A 23,291-nucleotide genomic window follows, 5' to 3' on the forward strand; every position below is an offset into this window, starting at 1 on the left:
GGATTTGAAATAGCTCAACTGGAATTCCATCACCTCCACTAGCTTTGTTCATAGTGATGCTTTCTAAGGCCCACTTGACTTCACATTCCAGGATGTCTGGCTCTAGGTGAGTGATCACACCATCGTGATTATCTGGGTCATGAAGATCTTTTTTGTACAATTCTCCTGTGTATTCTTGCCACCTCTTCTTAATATCTGCTGCTTCTGTTAGGTCCATACCATTTCTGTCCTTTATTGTGCCCATTTTTGCATGAAATGTTCCCTTGGTATCTCTAATTTTCCTGAAGAGATCTCTAGTCTTTCCCATCCTGTTGTAAAATACTGATCACTTAATAAGCATACTCTCATTTTATTTAATAACTGGTCCCCCCCAACTACGTGCCACCAATGTGGCAGCCACTTTGGGACGGATATACAAATGTGGTAGAACCCTTGATCCTTTTTCTTAAGGAATGTATATCCTACTCCTTTTTGAATGATTTAAGAGATGTGAAAAGAGACTAATCATTAGTCGTACTTACCTAGAATCTTTGACTTACTTCACCATTTGTAAACCACTTTCCTATCTGATTTGTCAATGACCTTGTCAAGTGGATTAAGCAAAGGAGGTATTATTTTGTAGATAAGGAAACTGAGACTCAGAAAGGTGAAGTAAACACTTAACATCACATAGTTCAGAACAGGCAGAATCAAGGTTTGTAAACAGGTTGTCAGACTACTAGCCTAGTTCTCTTTCTGCTACACCATATTTTCTTTTCTTATATGTAAGAAGAAAAGGACAGTGTTGTACCTGCTTAATTGTTTAGTTTATACCAAATGGAATGCAGGGACCTTAAGGAATTTGACAGAGCTGGAGTAACAAAGAGAAAGGCCAGGTCTTTCCCTCTGTAACCAGACCTACCATGTGGTTGACACTGGTGAATGGCGTGTTGTCGGTGATGGTCTCGAAGGGAGACCGGGCCCCGTTGCCATCAGTGGGGGCGGCCACTTCCCAGCTGAACTGCACGGACGTCTGGTTGATGCCAGCCTCATTGCAGCGCTCCTTCATGACAGCATATTTGGGGAAATGGGGGTCGCAGGGCGTGACACAGACCAGCGGGTAGCCCGGGGAGGGGGATTTCTTGACTCCCTCCTTGGTAACCTCTTCCACATGGTCATAGTCAGCAAGTGTAATGACCTGCCAAGGAGCAACATAGCTTCAGCCCTGGGTGGGTATCGGGAGGGTCAGAGAACTAAAGCTCCCTTCCCCAGAGACCTACATGATCACTTAACTCCTAGGGATTCTTTAAAATATAGCAGCAGTTTTAATAATGCTTAACCAGGCATTCCTAAAAGATCCTGGAAATCTTCAATAGTAGGGAAGATCCTCCTCCTCCCTGAGTTAAAAGCTTTAATATCTTAACGGTCTCATTCCTAAATCAGATTCCTATGACTCAAGTGAAAAACACGCCACTCCCCACACACTGTAACCAAAACTCTATCATAAATGGCAGATGTTAGTTTAAAGTTGCATTAAACTGTTAATGGCAGGCAGTAGTGCATCTGGCAAAATACAAGTAAAGAAAGGACATATGTGAAGGACAGGGAAGCCTGGCATGCTGCAGTCCATGGGGTTGCAAAGAGACAGACATGACTTAGCAACTGAACGTACATATATATTTCTTCCATGGTCAAAGAGACATATTTTGAAATCATCTTTCTACTGCATGAGATTAGTCAGGGGAGGTTATAAGACTTATTCGGACTGCTTCATTATCCTACGTAAAATTCCCCTTGGCAACTTCTGGGAGCTTCCCTGGTGGCTGAGACAATAAAAAACCCACCTGCAATGCAGGAGACCCGGGTTCGATCTCTGGGTTGGGAAGATCCCCTGGAGAAGGGAATCCAGTATTCTTGTCTAGAGAATCCCACGAACAGAGGAACCTGGCGGGCTACAGTCCATGGACATGACTGAGGGACTAAGCATATGACGACCTCCGCGAGTTCTCCTCCTAACTGTGAAGTCGGTGCATTCACTCCGCTCATCCCCAAACTGGGAAACATGGTGGTACATCTCTGCAGACACTTAATTCTATGCCCGTGGCGAGTATGTAGGATAACAACTATGGGGGGATATTCCATTTTTACTCCTCTAGGTCTCACCAAAGAAATGAGAAGATGAACGGTATTGTACTTTCTTTGTCAGACACAGGTCTCAACATAGTTTGGTCTCACTCTTCTGTGGAAACAAGGTTTCTCCTCTTTAGCACTACTGACTTTTGAGCCAGGCAATTCTTTGCTGTGGAGGGGGGGACTGTCGTGTGTATTGTAGGATGTTCAGCAGCATCCCTGACTTCCATCCCCTAGATGCTAATAGCACCCAGTGTGACAGTCATGATAAGCACAGATGCCACCAGACATTGCCAGATGACCCTGGAAGTGATGGGAGTGAGGATTTGGGGAAGGGGACCCGAGCAGTCCTGGCAGTCCTGCTTCTCTCAAGTCCCCATCTAACACCTAAGACAGAAGCAACCATCCTTTGGGTCATGAGACTTACAATGGGTGGTGCTGGCAGGATGAGACTCCCAGCTGCCTCCTGGTCTAGAATCGTCACTGTGGCCGTGGTCACGTCGCCAAGAACTGCTTCCACTGGGTCATCCGGGCCAAGGACTAGGGAGAACGATTCATGCCACTCTCGGTCTTCGTTGGACAGGATCTCGACTTTAAAGAAGATGTGATCCACACCTTTGCCAAGGGCAGAACAAAGAGAGCAAAGGTCCTCATCAGTGACCCACTTAAGACAGTGCAGGTTGGCACTGCTGAGGCTTCATGTTGAAATACACCCTTTCTTCTCACAGGGTTTCTATCAATGCAGTGGCTGCTAATCACTTTAGCCCCATCTCCAGTGAGGGATCTGTTTTATAGGTGAAATTCCACCTGCGGTGGAGGCTCAGTCCTACAGATTTACTATTCAACACCATATGAGGATTAATGGCCCCTGCCTGACACTAGCTGGTGGTAATAAAAATCTATGATCTAAAAAACACTTCACCCTGGTTATGCATTTTTTTGCCTCATTTTTCTTTCCCCTTTACACTTAGGAACAAGCCCCTGTGTGGCGGTGAGTGCTTATGCACTAGACACCCTTCAAAGCTGTCTCCTGGGAAGCGACAGCTCAAAGGTTACCTACAGGGCCATCTCTGCCAAGACGATAATGTGACAGTTTGCCAGCCCGGAATGGGGAGGGTTAGAGCTCAGAAACCCCCTTGTTTTCTGTAAAGTGATTCTATGAGTGTGCAGCTATCTGTGGCAGTGGTCAAGATGGCCTTCTTCCTCCTATAGACACCTGGGCTAGGTTACTTCTAGGACCTGCCTTTCCCCCAGATCCTTATACAGAAGAGAAAGAAGCTAAGACACTTCTGGCAACATCACAAACAGTGCCAGGCTCTACACCAGCCTTTTCACCTTATACTGCTCCAGAAAGTTTTGGGAAAAAGTCTAGTGTAAAAGTCAGCTCCTTTTTTGTCTCATTCCTTCCATTAAGTAAATACATCAGACAATTAAACAGCTGGTTGTGAGAATCTCATCTTTCTCTCTTCCATGACTCATCTTCATAGCATCTCCTAGTAGATGTCAAGCCATTTGAACATGGAGATTGTGCCTTCTGGGTTTAGTAATACCTGAAGGGCCCAGCACGATGGTCTGTACTTATGTTTGCTTAATGATGGCATCACATATATTTTTAAAAACTTCAGGTGCTTCCATTGCTCAACCAAATCATAGGCTAACAACAAAAAAAATCCTTTTGAATGATCCAAAATGCCTAGGATGCTCTGAAGTAAGGCACTTTTTTTTTTATCCTATGCCATTTTTACTGATTAAAAAATGTAAAGATTCCTACAACCTCAGTGTGTGCTTAATAAATACTTCATGCTATTGGAAATAATGTTTTTTTTAAAATTTTCTGCTTATTTTTTCCTTCAAATATAAGATATTAGCCTCTCTCTTAAGTAATACCTATGGGGCTTCCCTGGTGATTCAGACAGTAAAGAATCTGCCTGCAATGCAGGAGACTCAGGTTTGATACCTGGATCAGGAAGATCCTCTGGAGAAGGAAATGGCTACCCACTTCAGTATTCTTGCCTCAGAAATTCTATGGACAGAGGAGCCTAGCGGGCTACAGTCTATGGGGTGGCAAAGAGTCAGACACAACTAATCGATTAACATTTTAAGGAAGACCTACTAATTGGGATTGGCATTCAATTACCAGGACTGAACTTCAAGACTCGGCTCTTGGGGTAATAATCCACACCAGACTGGGCTGACCCATCCCGTGTGCTACAGCGAATCTTGGATGTTCTGTTCTGATCCCCTCTGCGGATCACCTTGACGTTCAGAATGGCTGTGGCATCTGGCCCCGAGGGTTCCCGGACTTGGTAAGCAGCTTCTTCAAACTCAATGGTAGGGGCTAAGGAAACAAGGTTAGGAAAACAAGAGAAAGTTGGAAAAGTGAAATAGAATTTCGACTCCCATGAAAACACTTTATAATGACAAGAGGGAATTTTTCACACTAGTTAACAATACAAAAGGCAAAATAGCTTGCAGTCATAAAAATCAATCTATATTTACCTCTAAGCAATACTTTGGAAAAAGGAATTCATCTGTGATTCTGCAGGAGCTGTTTCTCACGTATTTCTTATTAAAAACAGTACAGTGGAGGAAATATTTTTAAACACTTTGAAATGCATGCTATCCAAGATTCCATCTAGGCCTTATAGCTCACAGCATGTTTTTAAATCTGCACAATTTATCAAGGGACTGAGACAGAGTAAGCCCTTGATAAATATCTATTGAATGATTGTATGAACCAACTCTTTTTCATTTATGAGATATGAATTTCATTTATATACTTCATTTCATTTATATATTCATGTATATACATTTATACACATTTACCAAATCTATGTCTCATTTCCATCTTCAGGTTCCTCCCTCCCACTGCTTTCACTTTCCCCCACCCTTAGCTTCATCTATAAATATCACAGGTTAGTTAAGAATGAGTAGTTTTACAAATTTATGGTTGCCAGGTGGAAAGGATGGGGAGAAGGGGTAGTTAGGAGTTTGGGATTGACATGTACACACTGCTATATTTAAAATGGGTAACCAACGAGGGTAACCAACAAGCTAACCTACAGTATAGCACAGGGGACTCTGCTCAATGTTATACGGCAGCCTGGATGGGAGGGGGGTTTGGAGGAGAATGGATACATGTATATGTATGGCTGAGTCCCTTTGCTGTTCACTGGAAACTGTCACTCCATTGTTAATTGGCTATACCCCAATACAAAATAAAAAGTTTTTTAAAAAAAGAATGAGTAGTTTTAGTGGCTGCTACAACAATAATTCAGAAACATAGGATTTCCGAACACAATCTGATGTGAAGTAGTACCCTCATTGTTATGAAATGAATACTTGTTTTTTTTTTAAAGTTCGAACCATGCCTTCCTTTGTATTATATTCTCATGGGAAAGGGCAATGAGGTAGTGGTGGAAACAGTGAGATAAGAAGACAGAAAAATTGGGAGCAATTACAAACCTTATACCCTTTAAAAACATATCATGGACTTTTCCAGAAATGTCTGGTGTCTCTCTGCTCACTTCCCTCTTCTCTCTCAGAAAATCCATTCTTCCTAATTGTCAAAGATACGTCTCATTCGAGACTTCATAGTTTTACTGTGTGCGCTCTCTGAGGCTGAGGTGTGTCACTAGCGACACTGCGAACCGGTGACTTCTCTGAGCCTAAGTACTGGGCTAAGTACAACCTAAGTACTGCGTGAACACGAGGGGTTCACCTCAGATCTGAACCTTTCTCCTTCGGTAAAGGGCTAATTCCACTTCAAGGCTGGCTTTTAAAATGTTTCCCCCCAAGTCAAGTTAGTCTCTATTTTATATTAAAAACCCTGAGTCTCACTGACTCTTGTGTAGATTCTAGAATCTGATAAAATAAGGTTTTACATGAAGTTTTGTTGCTTACAACTGTGTAACTAAGAACATAAATAAGTTTGCTGAGGTTCAATTTCTTTACCTATAATATAGGGATAATAATACCTACCTCAAAAGGTTACTGTCAGTTCTTGGTATATAATCAGTATTCAATAAAAACAGCTATTACTAGTTGTAGTATTATTGTCCATTCATTAAAATGCCTATTTTAATAAAACAGCTATGTCCCTATTTAAGACAGATTTTGTTTTCTTTGGTGCCTGGGTCATTCTTTGCTAGCACTTAACTAAAGAATTTAAGTATTTTTAGGTTAGTAGGCCATATCAATTAGAGAGAAGAAAACTGAGAAATTAGACTTTTTCAGGAAGGTGGCAGTGTTTTAAATCAGTTCATTGGATTCAACTGACTCCGATTGTATTTCCAGCCCTGCTCCTGAATTGCAGGGACTTAAAACAGTTTTTATTCTGTGTCTGTCTTAGTGTTTCTGTCGTAGCTCTTAACCACACTCATTCCTTATGTCTTGGTGATGTGCTAAGGAACAATGTGATTAAAAATACTGGAGCTCTGGGACTTCCCTTGTGGTCCAGTGGTTAAGGCTCCTTGCTTCCAATGCAGGGGCCGTGGTTTTGATCTCTGGTCAGGGAACTAATAGTCTACATGTCACACAGCATGAACAAAAAAGCCCAAATAAACATCCAGTTAAAAATGTATGTTTAAAAATTTTTAGTTTAATTTTTTTTTTAAAATTACAGTTAAAAAAAAATTGGAGCTCTGTGGAAGGGATCCCTTGCTGCCAACAATTTAATTTTTTTGGAGTATAATTGCTTTCTATAAATATTCCAAGACTATTTTTTTTGTATTAATACTCCAACTGTTATCAGTAGACGTTTTAACAGTGTGTTCATTTTTCAAAACACCTATAATTACATTAAAACATTACTATGAAACATCAGTTCAAGTCCCATCAACCTAAGAGAAACTAAAGGCAATTTCTTCTGTTACCATCTTCATCATTAGATATGGTGATGGTGGCCATGTGATTCTTTCCAACTCTGGCTCCACTCCAGTGGTTCCCAAGAGGATGGCCGAGGTAGACCCTGAACTGTTCCTCAGGCTCAAACATGGAGTCATCGTGGATATATACAGTACAGTTCTTCATCTAGAGCCAAGGGCACAAGAGAGATTAAAATTTGCAACGAGGTATCAATCATTTGCTCACCTTTCCCTGGAAAGTAATTTTTCTTCTTTGCAGCATCAAAGAACCAACACAAATTCAAAAGGATTCCAACCATTTCATTTATAAAATAGAATATTTAAGTCTTAACAGTCATGCCTGGATGGACCTACCTATATGTGGAGCTTTGTATTCAACATTCCAAACCATTTTGAATTATTGGTCATAAGTTATGAAAAACTAGAGCAATAAAATGAATCACTAAAAAGCATTTGGAGAACATTTGTGTGCTTCCCCACATTTTGCCTGGACTCATCTATACCCTTGTACATGTTATGATAGGTAGATTTCTGATGGTGAGGGTATAACATATGGATTAGAATTCCTGGAGAGGTGAATAATGTTCTTTTTCCTTTGTGAAAATTGAGGAGTCTTATAAGTAAGTCAGGAAAGCTTCCTGTTAGGCTGAAAGACATCTTTAAAAGCTGCAGAACTCTATAAAGAGCTGCCAAATGGTGTCTCACCTGAAAACTGCTGAGAACCGAATGTCTGAGAACACAATCTAAATCCCTGTTGGATGGAAAGAAATCAAGTGCTTCCCAAACTGAATATTCTCTACTGAGGACTGTCTTCTTGGGGAAATGTAAAATAAGGTCATAACAAGAGAGCAGCCTTGATAGCATAGTCATATGATATGAAGTGTGATTATTTTTAGTTGGCTGATCTTAAATTCACTATACTACCATATTGCAAAGGATATGTGGATATGAAGCTTCCACTGTCACACCTCCTAGGTCATACTAAACGGAGGGGGACTATCTCTGTGAACATTTACTTGTGGTTTGCTAACCTGGTTTTAAGTCCCTGAAGAATGCTCCCTTTTATTATCCCTCTCACATTTTTCTTACAGTAAGAATTTCTTTATGGAAAGCATGAATTTAGTAACGACTCTTCAGTATATCTTAAAAATAAAAGACATTCTCCCTGTGTTATACAGCAACATTCCATTAGCTATATATTTTACATATGGTAATAAATATGTTTCAATGTTACTCTCTCAATTCATCCCACCCTTTCCTCCTGGGGGGGTGCAGGGTGAGGGGATATAATGTATACTTATGGTTGATTCACATTGTTCTATGGCAAAAACCACACAACATTGTAAAGAAATTATTCTGCAATTAAAAATATATTAAAAAAAAGACATTCTAGTAAATGACAAGTTCCAAAGACATTGCTCAGCATGACAAAGGAGATGAAAAGTCCAAAACGTGCTTATGAATAGGCTGCCATATGGGTAACATCTAGACTATTAAGCTGTATTTTCTTTATGATTTTATTAAATTACAAACTGCCTCTTGGATAGGCAGAGAATCCTCTTTTGAATTTAAAACAAACACAGACATGCAGGCTCAAAGCTGAATATCGTATTTACAGTACTTATGTGTGTGTATTTTTTAATATGTGTTTCAACCTGCCACCAGTAAAATTCCCATAAAATACAAAACTAAGACAGGGCTTTTATGAGTCATGCACGCGTAAAAGACTTGAGAGTCTCAGAGAAGGAAACTATTATTTTCTTTTGGTGGTAAAGAATGGAGGAAGAATCTGGGGTGACCTGGGATGGGTAAAGTCTTCTTATGCTAAACTTCAAAAGAACTAATCATAAGGCAAAACTTTCATATGCTTGCAGTCCATGGAGTTGCAAAGAGTTGGACACAACTGAGCAACTGAACTGAACTTCATATGCTTGATTATATCAAAATGAAGATTTCTGTTCAACTAAGAACACCAAGGTCAAAGGTAGTAGATGAGTGACAGAAAAGGAAACTATGCTTACAGTAGCTAAAATATCTAAAGTTGGCAAGGATTAATATTACTATTTAGAATCATTAATATTAAGAATATTTAGAGTACACAAGAAACTACTGCAAATCAGTAAGAAAAAGAGAGCAATACAATGAAATAAGTAACAAAGGGTAAAAATAATAGATTCTTGTAAGAGGAAACTCAATGAACTAACAAGCATGTGCCGTGCTTAGTCGCTCAGTCGTGTCCGACTCTTTGCAACCCCATGGAATGTAGCCCGCCAGGCTCCTCAGTCCATGGGGATCCGCCAGGCAAGAATACTAGAGTGGGTTGCCATGCCTTCCTCCAGGGGATCTTCCCAACCCAGGGATATAATCCAGGTCTCCCACATTGCAGGTGGATTCTTTGTCATCTGAGCAAAGCATAGAAAATATTTGGAGACAGGCAAATTGAAATGAGATATAACTTGATACATATCAGATTAGTAAAAATCAGTAACTGGAAAAATATAGAAGAGGATGTAGGGTTTTAACAACCTTCATGTCTTGTTAGTGACATTTTGGAAAGTATTCTAATACTATTTTTTTTTTTTTTTTCAAATTAAGCACATTCATGCCCTGTGGTCCAGCAATTTTGCTGCTGAGTAAGTGGACAGGTAGGAGGATTTGCCTAGTGGTACTGTTAGCAATGGCAGAGTGACTAGGGAGGTGACTGGGAACTAAAACAGAGGATCTTCACTGTCTATTGCTGAGAGCGAACGGGTAAAAGGTAGTAAATGCACATCATGAAATACTAGGCAACAGTTTGAAGCAACAGATTAGTAATACACATGAATGACATGCACAGATACCAAAACATATTGCTGAGAAAACACAGAAAACGTGTGAAAAATTATAACACAGTAGCAGTTTTATAAATTAAAAATTATATATATATAAAGAATGAGGTATTTTCAAAGAACAAATACAAAATAAGAGACACACATTAACAGACAATGGATTGATGACCTCAGATGGGGAAGGACTTTGACTATCTGCAGAACAGGGGTAAAATGAAACAAATCAATCAACAAAATAAGAAAAGGCCTTGAACTGACCAATGGGAACTGCACACTTTGAACCAAGGGCTGTGACCTTGCAATCAGGGCCACAGCTGACTTAGTCATCTGAAACTGAGATCCAAAAAATGGGGAAATATGACTCCCATTCAATATGTGCTTTGGATATACACCGAGGCAGCAGGCTTGATTCTGATGTGTGTGTGCTCAGTCATGTCTGACTCTTTGTCACACTACGGACTACAGCCCACCACGTTCCACTGTCCATGGGACTTTCACAGCAAGAATATCGGAGTAGGTTGCCATTTCCTCCTCCAGGGGATCTTTTCAATCTAGGGATCAAACCTGTGTCTCCTGAGTTTCCCGCATGGCAAGTGGATTCTTTGCACTGAGCCACTAGGGAAGCTCTATTTGATTCTGATGCAGCCATATTTAGTGACTGGAATTTCTCAGGAGTTCCTGTTTCTGTATGCATCATTTTGCATTATATTGCCAAGAAAATAGTCCCCTGACCTGAATCTGCTCAACTCTACCTGTGCAATCCTGTACTGCGGGCCCTATACCAGAATGTGTGTGGCCCTGCAACTGGGACCCAGGTATTAGAAAACTGTCTCCTTCTCTAGGCAGCATTTGTGGAGTGCATTCCTCCTCACTGCAGTTTCAGATTAAGAGAAGTCCCTAGTCATCTGATTCTGCTAAATTCCAAAAAGATTCTACATCATCTAAACTTCTCAGCTCAACCAATGACATAGGTAGCTGGTGCGAAGTGGGAAACAGAGAAGACAGCTACATAGAAGAGATGATATCGTTGAAAGTATCGGGTTGGCCAAAAAGTTTGTTCAGGTTTTCCCGTAAGATGTAATGGAAAACTCTGAACGAACTTTTTGGCCAACCCAATATGAATAATTAATTAGAAACATCTTAGGATGTGCAGAGTTTGTCCGAATTACTTCACTATGGACAAATACAGGCATCAAGGAAGGAGAGAAGCCCATCTTTCAGCCACCACGAATCCACTTACTTTCTCCCCTTTGAGAAACGTAATCCGCGAAGAGTCTGCATTTCTTCTCTCCTCAAAGTCCTCCGTGACCTGAGCTGAAAGGCCCTGAGTATAGCACCTCACGGATGACTCGTAGCTCAGGTCCCCACTCCGAATGATGGGCACATGCAGGATGCCCTCCTTCTCCTTCACCAGGAGCAAATCCTTGGCAAACTGCATGCTGGGCACTGGGTGAGAGAAGGAAAGATGGAGGCATTGTTAGCGGGACACTGAGGGAGGTGGCGAGAGCCCTTGTGGGCCCTCGGCAACCTGGCAGGAAGGCACCACTAAGGACGACCAGAGGCTGATAAATCACAGGCCGTCAGCAGATTTCAAGGCCTGTCTCCTGCTCTCAGGACCAAGAAATTGCTTCCACCATGAGTGTGAATGAAAGTGAAGTGACAGTGTTGGTCGCTCAGTCGTGTCCCACTCTTTGCGACCCCATGGACTACTGTAGCCCACCAGGCTCCTCTGTCCATGGGATTCTCCAGGGGATCTTCCCAACTCAGGGATCGAACCCCAGTCTCCTGCACTGCAGGCAGATTCTTTACTTTCTGAGCCACCAGGGAAGCCTGCTCCACTGTGAGTGTAGTTCCAACAAAATAGAACAAATCAAGTTTGCTCAGCTTCAGGGTACAGTCAACATCTCAAATGCAGATAGGTAATGCAAGTAAAGATATGGGCCAGCTGGAAGAAAAATTTTGAGAGAGACCTGAAAACCCCAAAAAGTTCATGTTCCTTCTAAGTATACAAAGAGGAAAACAGCAGTGCAAGCCTGATGATAAATGACCACTCACATGGGTGCTGGGCCAGAAAGACAACAGAGAAGAACAGGGACAATTGGTCAAGAGGAAAGAACAGGTCGTGTTTTAAGAGGGCTGCCTCTAAGCTTCATTCTTTTGTTGGCAGGTCTCCCTATTTTCAAACGAAGCCAGAGATCTTCATTTTTAGGTCATAGCTCCTATATTTCAAATCGGCAAGCAATTAAGATAGTAAAAACAAATTCCATTCAGGCCAAAACTATTGCAGCCAAACAAAACACACTCACAAGCTGTATTTGGCCAGTGGGTGGCGCAGTGGTAAAGAATCCACCTGCCAATGCAGGAGCCAAGGGTTCCATCCCTGGGTTAGAAAGATCCCCTGGAGAAGGACAACCCATGCCGTATTCCTGCCTGAGAAATCCCATGGATAGAGGAGCCTGGTGGGCTACAGTCCATGGGGTCATAGTTGGACATGACTAAGCAAGCTGGCAGTCTCTCTCCATAAGAAAAGCTACTTAGATTTTGAGCCTTGCTTTTGCTTTTTTTAAATATGTAAATTGGAAATGTTAATATCTAACTTGTAAAATAACTGGGAGGACTGAATTGAATGAGATTAGTGCTCAATACAGTAAATAGCAGGCCCTCAAATGTTGGTTGTTGCTGTTCAGTCACTAAGGCATGTCCAACTCTTTGTGACCCCCATGGACTGCAGCATACCAGGTTTCCCTGTCCTTCACTACCTCCCTGAGTTTGTTCAAACTCATGTTCATTGAGTCGGTGATGCCATCCAACCAACTCATCCTCTGTCATCCCCTCCTCTTCTGCCCTCAACCTTTCCTAGCATCAGAGTCTCTTCCAATGAGTTAGCTCTTTGCATCAAGTGGCCAAAGTATTGCAGCACCAGTCAGCATCAATGAATATTCAGGGTTGATTTCCTTTAGGATTGACTGGTTTAATCTCCTTGCTGTCCAAGGGACTTTCAAGTCTTCTCCAGCATCAAAATTTGAAGCAGATGTTGGCAGGAATTACTATATCATGGTGTGTATTGCTTCCCATCTCCAGGCTTCTGAATACATTAGATCAGTTTTTCCTCCTTGCTTCCTACAAGGCCTTAGGTAACATTCTGCATTAAAGCACGTCTCCTTCTGAGACCAACATTTTGTTGAGTGACAGTTATTATTTTTCTTTATGAAAAATACAAAGAGGGAGTCATCTGTCCAGTCATATGTCAAATTGTCTTTGGAGCTGCAGCAAGATGCCCTTAAAGCTAAAACACCCATTTCCTGGCTGCCTCCTGGACAAGGCTTGCCCACACTGAAAGGGACAAACAGAAGCGGTGAGCACAAAGCTCTGTGCAAGACAACAGGTAGAAAGCTCTCTGCCTCCAACCTGTCCACTGCTCAGAATTGTCGGCATTCGCAAATATAAAACAAATCTATTATCTGAGCTAAGCCTAACCGTTACCATTTATCACTAAAGAACAACCCAGAAGATATCTCTAAAAAGATGAGTGACTTTGGTATGAGGTCCTGCACGTTACTCATTTGGGACTCTTTCCATCCAAGACAATTGTCTGTGTTTCTAAGCAAGGAGTGGGAACGACATGACCTTGCACGTGAAGACAAGAAGGGAGCTTGTTGCCAGGCAAAAAGCAACACAAGCAAGAAAACTTTTTTGCTCGTGGCAGATTTTATCTAATGCTTTGGATTGATTTTTTTGCTGGCTCGACAGGCATCAAGGTGGAGGTGAATTAAAAGCTAAAGTGGTAATGTTTGGGCCTTGTCATGTATTAATCAACCCCAGATTTCTCTTGAGATGTAAAAGACTCCTTTCCCCTTTCCCTCTATTTAACACATACTCCCATGCTTATTTGCTAAATAAATAAATAAAGGAGGAAAAGAAAAGAAAAAAAGAAGTGGGTGAACACTTCTCGGGACTGTCTTAAAGAGACAGTCCCTGCTTTTGAGGAGCCCTCAGTCCAGTGGGAGACTGAGCAGAGACAAAGGAAAGGCAATCTGGATTTGGGGACAAATTTACGTGTGGAGGTTAAGATGTACAAAGGGCCCAGCCCAGGTCACGCATTGTGTTAAGAGCTTCCATATATGTCATTTCTTATCCTCTTGACAAACCCTACAAGGCAGCGGTCCCCAACCATTTTGGCACCAGGGACTGATTTCACGAAGACAACTTTTCCACAGACAGGAGCTGGGTGCAGGGGGTGGGTTTGGGACGATTCTCATAAGAAGCACACAACCTAGATCCCTCGCGTGCACAGTTCACAGTAGGGTTCACGCTCCTGTGAGAATCTAATGCCACTGTTGATCTGACAGGAGGCGGAGCTCAGGTGGTAATGAGAGCGAAGGGGAAAGTGAAAGAAAGTGAAGTCACTGAGTCGTGTCCAACTCTTTGCGACCCCATGGACTGTAGCCTACCAGGCTCCTCCGTCCATGAGATTTTCCAGGCAAGAACACTGGAGTGGGTTGCTATTTCCTTCTCCAGGGGAGCTTCCTGACCCAGGGGTTGAACCCGGGTCTCCCGCATTGTAGGCAGACACTTTACTGTCTGAGCCACCAGGGAAGTCCAAAGGGGAGTGGCTGCAAATATAGATGAAGCTTAGTTCCCCAGCCCGACGCACACCTCCTGCTCTGTGCCCTGGGTCCTAACAGGCCATGGATAAAGTACAGGTCCATGGCCTGGTGATTGGGGACCCCACTACAGTCCTCAGAGGAAGTAGGGGTGCTGGCCCTGAGGGTCAGTTCTGTCTGACTGCAGAACCATTTCTATTTCACTAGGATAGGATGTGTGAATGGGAAAAGGAAGGCTCACGGAAGGCCCCTGGAAGGCTCACGGGTATCATGCACTATTGCCAGCACCTCTCTGAGAACATCAATTTGCAGTTATCCTCACATTTGTGTAAGTCTGGTGTCCTGAAATAGATTGCAGGACTCTACTCTCTACTCCTCTGTAATCCCCAGTGTTAAGCACCAGTCTCAGGCATGGAAAATATCACCTGCTAATCTTCTTAGTAACTGACAAAATGAGTGCAAACACAACCTGCCTGGAATGCAGTAGACTCTGTATGGGTGATGGTTAAATCTGATTGAGGAAAACTCCTGCCTCTGGTTCTTTAAGTTAATGGTGAGACACAACTGCACACACAAGATTGCCATGCAATAGCAGCTACAAGGCCTTTCTTGCCTTGCTCAGCATCTGCAGGGCAACACCAAGCCTAATTCTAGATATCAGAGCAGAAGAGAAAGGTGAAAACAGAAAATATTCTGAGATGAGCCACTTAGATGATTTAACAGCCATTTTAGCCCAGTGGAGAAAGACAAAAGTAGCGAAGATCACTTTGGGAGGCTGAAAGCTGACTATGTAAAGATTGTTTTGTTTTTTTTTTTTGGACCATGGAGGTAGCATGTGGGATCCCCTACCAGGGGATCTTACTTCTCCTACCAGGGATCAAACTTACACCCTCTTCTGTGGAAGCATAGGGTCAAACCACTCAGGGAAGTAGGATGCTAGAACTGTTCAACATCTTGGATTGTGGTGGTGGGTGAAGTTTGATTCATGTAAGTTAGACCTCAATAAATCTAAGTCTAAAATAGATACTATTTTGGATATATGAAAACTTATAACAAAAAACTGCTTCAAATAGTTGTCTTCAGGGAGGGGAGATGGAGGCTTGGGAGATAGGGGTAGAAGGAAGACAATTTTCATAGTATGCTTTTTGCTGTTTACTTTTTCTTAATTATGTGTGCTCTGTTGATCAGTCATGTTCTACTCTTTGTGACCCCAAGGACTGTAAACTGCCAGGCTCTTCTGTCCATTGGGATTCTTCCATGGGATTCTCCAGGCAAGAATACTGGAGTGGGTTGCCATTTCCTTCTCCAGGAGATCTTCCCAACCCAAGGATCAAACCTATGTCTCCTGCATTGGCAGATGGATTCTTTACCACTGAGCCACCTAGGAAGCCGTTTTTTTTTTTTTTGAACTATATAAGTGAGTAAATTATTTAAAAACAAAGACATTAATGATAACTCTGCTGGGCTTCCTGTTCCTTCTTTGATGACTCTGTAGTCACTGAAGAATGTCATCATGGGTTCTATGTCAATCCCTAAGGAAGCTGAGGAGGGTCCCCCTGCTTGAAGTGAAAGGTTTGACTTGATGTTCTCTACCCAACTCTAGAATCTGGCAATTTTAGATTTCACCAATTCTTTCCCAGAAACAACTGTCCTTTCCCGTTCATTCTCTTGTTACTTAGGTCAGCTCTTCACTGGGCACACCACTCCTCTGCTTAGAAGCATCCACTGCTCCCCTTTACCTATAAATTCCTGATGCTGGAACATAAGACATCTTAGAACTTATCTCCAACATGTCTTTCCATTTCATTTCCTTTCATTCACTTCCTGCCAGGCTTGAAGCAAAAGTAAGCATCTCACTGTTCTCCAAATATGCATCTTTCAAAATTGTATACCTTACATATACTATAGTTCTCCATTTAGAAAAGCTTTATTATCCATTAGATAAACTCCTACCACACTTGAAGATCACCTCCTTTGTGAAATCTTCTATGATTCTTCCACACTTAGTTACGATTCAGCCCCCTCTTCCATACACTACTAGATTTATAGCACTATTAGGTCATTTATCATAATATATTCTACTTTTTCTGTCTGAGGGTCTGATCCCCCAACTAGACCTTGAGCTTCTGAGGACACAGTCCAACCAGGCATGCCTCATATTATTGTACTTCACTTGACTGCCCTTTGTAGATACTATACTTTTGACAAATCGAAGATTTGTGGCAATCATGTGCTGAACAAGTCTATGGCGCCATTTTCCCAATAGCATTTGCTCACTTTGTGTCTCTACGTTCCATGTTGGTAATTCTCCCAATACGTCAAACTTTTTCATTGTTATTATATTCATTACGGTGATTGTGATCAGTGATCTTTGATGTTTCTACTAAATAAAAGATTATAATTTGTGAAAGGCTAAGAAGATGATTAACATTTTAGCAATAAAATGCTTTAAAATTAAGGTACATTTGGTTTTTTAGACATAATGCCAGCCCCTAATAAACAACAGTATGGTGTAAACTTTTATATACACTGGAAACCAAAAAACTCATCTGACTTGCTTTATTGTGATACTCACTTTAAAGTGTGACCTGGAATTGAATGTGCAATATCCCCAAGTGTGCCTAGCTGAGTGCCAGAAACATGAATGATTATTTCTGCCCCATATTTCTATGTAAAAATGTGCACATGCATGTACTCATACACATACACACATTTCTTGAGTGAAAATGTGAATGAGTTCCAATTTCATATATGTGGATGTTAAGGAAATAATAGAAATCTGGTCTGAACCACCAACTGGTATCCCCAATCTCTTACCATCCTGGAATGTGTCGTTAATTGCAATGACAGCCTGGAAGGGTTTGGTCATTTCGGCCCCTTGTGGGGAGCTGAGGAAAACCACAAATGTCTCCAGCCCTTCAATCACCGGATACTGAGTGTCATCCAAGATGATCAAGGTGCAATACTAGGAGAAAAATCAGGATGTTAACTAGACTTATTGTGGTGTTCATTTCATAATATTTACAAATATTGAACCATTATATTGTACACCTGAATCTGATATAATGTTATATGTCAATTACACCTTGACTTAGCATGTACCCCTCCGTAATTTTTTTTCTAATTATAAAAGAGAGGAAAAATCAAAGCAAATCTTATAGAATACTCACCACCCAACACTCATTTGCCTTTGGGAGATTAGGACAAAGGTGACAACTTGCATTTCTCTGTTGGTCTTAAAGTAAACTTTTTAAATCCATAAAATGATCTATTTATCACATACCCTAGGTGTTTTTTCTCTAGACATTTGAAATCAATCAAGTGCAATTTCTACCCTAAATCCATGATGCTGGATATTATGCTGAAAATGGCATTTGGAGAGTTTGTCAAAGATCTAAGTTCATTTGTTGGCTTGTGTTTTTGAACTCTCCAGTGGTCCTGAAATACAAGTCTTTCACCTCTTCTATACTCCCCTTTCCTCGTCCCAGAGGTGATTGGGAAAGTAACGGCAACTTAGCCCTTCAGAAACACAGACGTCAATACCACCAAATTAGGGTAAGACTAGGGAAAGGATAGACAAAGCTAGTTTTTATCTCATCCTGCCTAGTTGCAAGCCAAAGGGCACATTATAAAGATGAAAATTACAATATTAACTTCATAATATTACCTTTGGGATCTACAGTTGTGCCATACAGGTAAACCCCTTCTAATAATTTGCTGTCTATCACATGAACTTTTCTAAACATCTTAAAGGGAAGATGCTTTAAGAAAGGGAAGACAGTAATATTTCAATATTTTAGAGTCCTCTAGAGACTTTGGAGATCAGACTAGAGATGCCATGAACAACCCATCTGGCCTTTGACCTCTGCGTGCGAACCTGCTCAGTGACACCTGGTCCGAACTCCACCTTCCTAGAGCTGGGAACGTAGTCAACTCCTGGCGTGGCGGAAGCTGGGTCTGAGGGCCGCGTGGCACACCAGACAGACGTGAAGGTGGAAAGATCAGTCCCATGGCGGATAACTGGGATCTTCACTGTACCTGAATTGAGAAGCATACGTTTCAGTGGTCAGCCTTGAACCAGAGTGTGAGTATGGTTTTCAGAACAATGTCTTCCCTCACCGCAGCAGCTCTATCCTGCGACCTTGCCTAGTCTACCTTCAGTGACACTCCTGTGTGCCCTCTGAAGGCCCAGAGGTGGCACCATCCCTCATTGTATGGATATTAAGTTCAAGAGCAGACATGCAAGAGGGCGCCACGGAGGTGGTGCTAGAAAGACAGCCTTTAGGGGAAAGCAGTTTTGTGGCTTCTTCACAGGGGAACAATGGATTTAAGATGGGAAGGGTCCACTAAAGGAAATCAACCCTCAATATTCATTGGAAGGACTGATGCTGAAGCTGAAGCTTCAACACTTTGGCCACTTGATGCGAAGAGCCAGCTCACTGGAAAAGACCTTGATGCTGGGAAAGATTGAAGGCAGAAGGAGAAGGGGACGACAGAGGATGAGATGGTTGGATGGCATCACCGACTCAAAGGACATGAGTTTGAGCAAACTCCGGGAGATGGTGAAGGACAGGGAAGCCTGGTGTGCTGCAGTCCATGGGGTCGCAAAGAGTCAAACACGACTGAGCAACTAACAACAACAACAACAAAGAGGGGAGGGTCCACTGAAAAACGCCTTAAGCCTATTTATGGAGAAGAAACTCAGAGATGGGGGCCTCAAGGATGAGCTAGGAAATAGCCAATTAAGGAAGAACCGGCTAGGGGACTCTATGAGGCCTGGAGCTGAATGTCCCTAATTAAATGTTCCTAACTGGGTGATTTCCCTATTCTATCTGAGTGTTGCACACGTCATTACTTAAACCATATGTGCTTATTGCCTATCTCAGGAAGACGCTCATCTTCTGGTCGCTGTGACAGCATACTTTGTAGGGCTCTAATGATACGCATGTAAATTTTTAGCTGTTTCCACAATCAAGGTCAGAGAAAGGCTACGTGACAAGTCCATCAATTGTACTTTTCGAGCCAATAGCTGTGAGGTGACAAGTAGTTATGGCTGGACATTTGTTGTATGGGGAAGGGAACACGGTATAATAGAAAACTCTGGGTTCTAATCCAGGTCTGTCATATTAGCTGGTCTTTGATGATTAATTTCACCTCTCTGGGACTCCATTTGCTCTTCTCTATAAATAAGAAAGAATGCAATGCACATGACATGGTGTCTGGCATTCAGTAAATACTCCAAAATCTTAATTTTTACTATCGCTAAGAATATCACCTTCAAAGAGGTGCAAGGTCTTGATCAGGGGCTCAGATCAGCAGACGCTCAGCACAACCGCTGACTCTCCTATTAATAGCAGGATGTCTGTCAACAACATGAGGAAGACTTTGAGATCCATGTGGAGCCCAAAGAGGGAAGAAACCTGGGTGGAAGAAATCTGCCCACTGACTGCCTTGGGCTGTTATAGGAATGAGAGTTCCATTGTTAAGACACTGAAATTTTGAGTTTATTTGTTATGGCAGTTGCAGTACACTAAATAATTTACCTCTGTCTTCAACAGATCACATCCCCTTCCTTCACATGCCAAATGCTTAGCACTACACCCTCCCACTGGACCACAAAGGTCAGCCAGTGAGCTCTAAGTCAGGTTTTTCCCTGCCACCAGTAAGCAGAGCAAGGTAAGTGAATGGAGCTCCCTAGCCTTCACTACCTTTCATTCTTGGTTTTGATGCTGAGTATTACCTTCCTCAGACTAACAACGGTGTCATTGAGGAATGGCATTCTCAACATCTTAAGGGCGTTCTCAAAACTAAGAAGAAACTATTTAAGGAAGGGATCAGGAGATGAGCGAGGGGAGCTTAGAGATGCTCTCCATTACCTGCATCCTCACTGATGGTAAAAGCCGTGTTGCCCAAGGACACAGTAGAAGCATCATTGGGACCAGCAATGAGCACCTTGGCCGACGCCACCCTTCCGATGCGGGCGTTGTCGGAAGCACCCGTCAGGGCAATCTCAAACTCCTCTTCCTCTTCGTACTCGCTGTCATCAATGAGCATGACATCACAGGTGGACATGGTGACACCAGGTCCAAATATCACTCGACTCTCGGCAGACATCCCTCTAGATTTAAAATCAGAGCCCGATTCTAGAGCATAGAGGCTACTGCCCATAGCTGACTTGGGGACCGTGTAGCAAATCACAGATACAATGCTGCTTGAATCCCCTGAAACACAAATGGCAAGAATACCAAAGCAGTTGAATGAGCATTTCTCAAGTTTTAAAATCTCTGGTAATTTTGATGGGCATGATTCTTTTTGACATATTCCATTCAAACTCTAACAGGAAATGTCCCTGCTTTGCAGTGTCTTAAGCCTGTGGTCTAAGCCACTTGAGGATTTCACATATCCCAGATCCTTCACCAAACAACCTGGAATGGATTTCCTATTCTGTGAATTTTGTGCTCTATTAATTCACAAGACTCATTGCCCACCATCTAAGACCACAGCGGGCGGAGGGAGAAGAGACATATTTGGTACTTTAAGTAGAAAAGTAATTGCGTCCTGAAGACAGTGCTATGAACACAGTTCACTGCCTTTCTGAATAAACTTCTGCACTTTAATTCTCAGGGAGAAACAAGCCTGTTTAAAAGAAAAAGGAAGACAAAACAAAACAAAAAACCCTGCCTCTCTGAACAAACGACTTTACTTATTAGCGCTGCCACTTACCTGGATGATAAGCTATTTGGGCTCGGCTGGCTGACCCAGAGCAAGCAACAAGACTTACTTGTCCTCTGAGTGGCATCACCAAGGGTTGGTGTTACCTGCAGTGCTGGCCACACTGATACACCATCAGCAGATGCAACAAAATACCTGACATCATCACTTACAGTCTGGTTGTGGCTTTGAATAGGGATCTAGTTTCCAAGTGTTTAAAAAATTTTTTTTAATTTTGTTATTGGAGTGTAATTACTTTACACTGTTGTGTTAGTTTCTGCTGTACAGCGAAGTGAATCAGAAATCCATATACATATAGCTCCTCCCTCAATTTCCACGTGTTTTTAAAGTCACAATATTTCACAATCATAAACCCATATGATCTTTCGTTTGATTTCCCACCCCGGTGGAATCACCCTTTATTCCTCACACATGGGTAATTTCTCACCTGAGCTCTACATGTGACACTCACATGGGGAAATCTTTAAATAGATTTTCAGTCTCCCAAGAAGTAAGACAGGAAGCCAGTTCTTGCACACTGTAACTGCCTGCCTTGACCAAGGCTACTAAATATTTTTGGACTGGGTGACTGATTAAGAACTCTGAGTTCAGGAGTCATTTGCAAGGCCAAATGTAACCAGCCTTCTGGTCCTATTTAAGAATAAGTGGGCAGGCAAACAACTTCAACGGAGAAGCAGTCTGTAGAACTCACTGTAGGGAGGATGGTTATTGGGGATTGAAGTGAGTTGATAACCCGCGATGCACCCCCACACATGAGTTAACATGGTACATGAGCACGTGGCATGTGAAAGGGACAGAATAAATGTTAGTTATTACTACAGCTCCTTGCCACCTCGGGCACCAACAGACCTTTTCTTTGAATAGGTGCAAACAGAAAGCCAGCACTCTCGTTGACCCGGTAGGTCTTCTTATCAAACTCTAATGTGGGCTCGTCCTCAGTGTCATTGATAATGACCTTCGCCTGGGTGAACTCCCCTAGGAGGGCGTACGCTGGCATGCTGAGCTCCACGGTGAAACTCTCGACGTTCTCAAACACGTTGTCATCATTGATGACGATGGTGCAGGACTTGGTGTCCTCTCGCTCATCAAACTGCACCTGTCACGATGGAAACAACAAGGAGATAAGCTGTGCCTCAGACTCTCCTGCTCCGCTCCCCAAGAGCGTCATGGGGAAAAAGAGGACCCAAGTCCAGTGGGCAGGCCACTGAATGAAATAGTTGGTTCTTCCAGCCAACCCCTCCTGCTATATCACTTCTCCCCATTCTATCTCTGCACATCGGGTCTGATTCACTGTATACAGACACAGAAGGAAGAGATGTCTCCTACCATGTGATAAATGTAGAAAACCATGTAGGTAACTATTCATATCCTGTTTTATTAACTCAGTTGGGACAGCAAGAGTCATTTTTTTAACACCTAAAAAAATTGTTTTCCTATTTATTTGGTTGTGCTTGGTCTTGGTTGCATCACAGGGGATCTTTTAGTTGTGGCATGCGAACTCTTAGTTTTGGCATGTGGGATATAGTTCCCTGACCAGGGATGGAACCCAGGCCCTTTGCATTGAAAGCATGGAGTCTTAGCTGCTGGACCACCAGGAAAGTCACAGCACAAGTCGTTTGATTACTCGGTTCTCCTTCTATTTATGGCAAGTTTAACTGGAAAGATCTTTGAATTTGGAGTGTGAAATTTTGGCCTCAAGTCCTAGCTCTGTTACTTCCAAGCTGGGTTAGGCTATAAAACTTCACAAACCTCAGATTCGCCATCGGCTAAATAACAACAATATGTCTATTTCACATACTTACTGGGAGAACTAAATGAGACAATGTATAATGAAGGCACTAACTTTACTTTAAAGCATGGAACAAATGCAAGATATTATCTTATCATCACCATATTACTCGTATAATCAAAACTGACATAGAATCTCAGTGTACCGAATTGTGGAGCTTGAACTCAGAGAAAGTCACATTATGAACAGGCTAGACTGAATTTTAACTTTACTATTACATCCTTTCCAATTTAGATGTAGTAGATCCATAATGTGAATTAACTTAGCCTGATATAAAATATAAAAATTAATTTATATGCATACAATTGTGAATTTATAGGGATTTATTCTGGTTTTACTTTGTCTTTATAAAAATGATGATGAT

The 23,291-nt window shown here is 42.1% G+C and overlaps 1 protein-coding gene across 1 annotated transcript in view; it reads right to left on the reverse strand.

The window, feature by feature from the left end:
* The window catches only part of FRAS1 (Fraser extracellular matrix complex subunit 1), a 502,478-nt gene that overhangs the window by 39,617 nt on the left and 439,570 nt on the right, over nt 1–23,291 (reverse strand). The window contains exons 55-63 of the mRNA XM_081584176.1: nt 21,988–22,234; nt 20,283–20,627; nt 18,284–18,444; nt 17,224–17,371; nt 11,043–11,248; nt 6,984–7,140; nt 4,247–4,447; nt 2,537–2,724; nt 902–1,177 (exon numbers count right to left, since the gene is read on the reverse strand). Of these exons, the coding sequence (XP_081440302.1) occupies nt 902–1,177; nt 2,537–2,724; nt 4,247–4,447; nt 6,984–7,140; nt 11,043–11,248; nt 17,224–17,371; nt 18,284–18,444; nt 20,283–20,627; nt 21,988–22,234 (1,929 nt within the window). The remainder of the gene's footprint in view (nt 1–901; nt 1,178–2,536; nt 2,725–4,246; nt 4,448–6,983; nt 7,141–11,042; nt 11,249–17,223; nt 17,372–18,283; nt 18,445–20,282; nt 20,628–21,987; nt 22,235–23,291) is intronic.

The sequence above is a fragment of the Giraffa tippelskirchi genome, chromosome 1, assembly GCF_054371585.1.
Source record: "Giraffa tippelskirchi isolate mGirTip1 chromosome 1, T2T-mGirTip1v1.2.pri, whole genome shotgun sequence".
Lineage (NCBI taxonomy): Eukaryota > Metazoa > Chordata > Mammalia > Artiodactyla > Giraffidae > Giraffa > Giraffa tippelskirchi.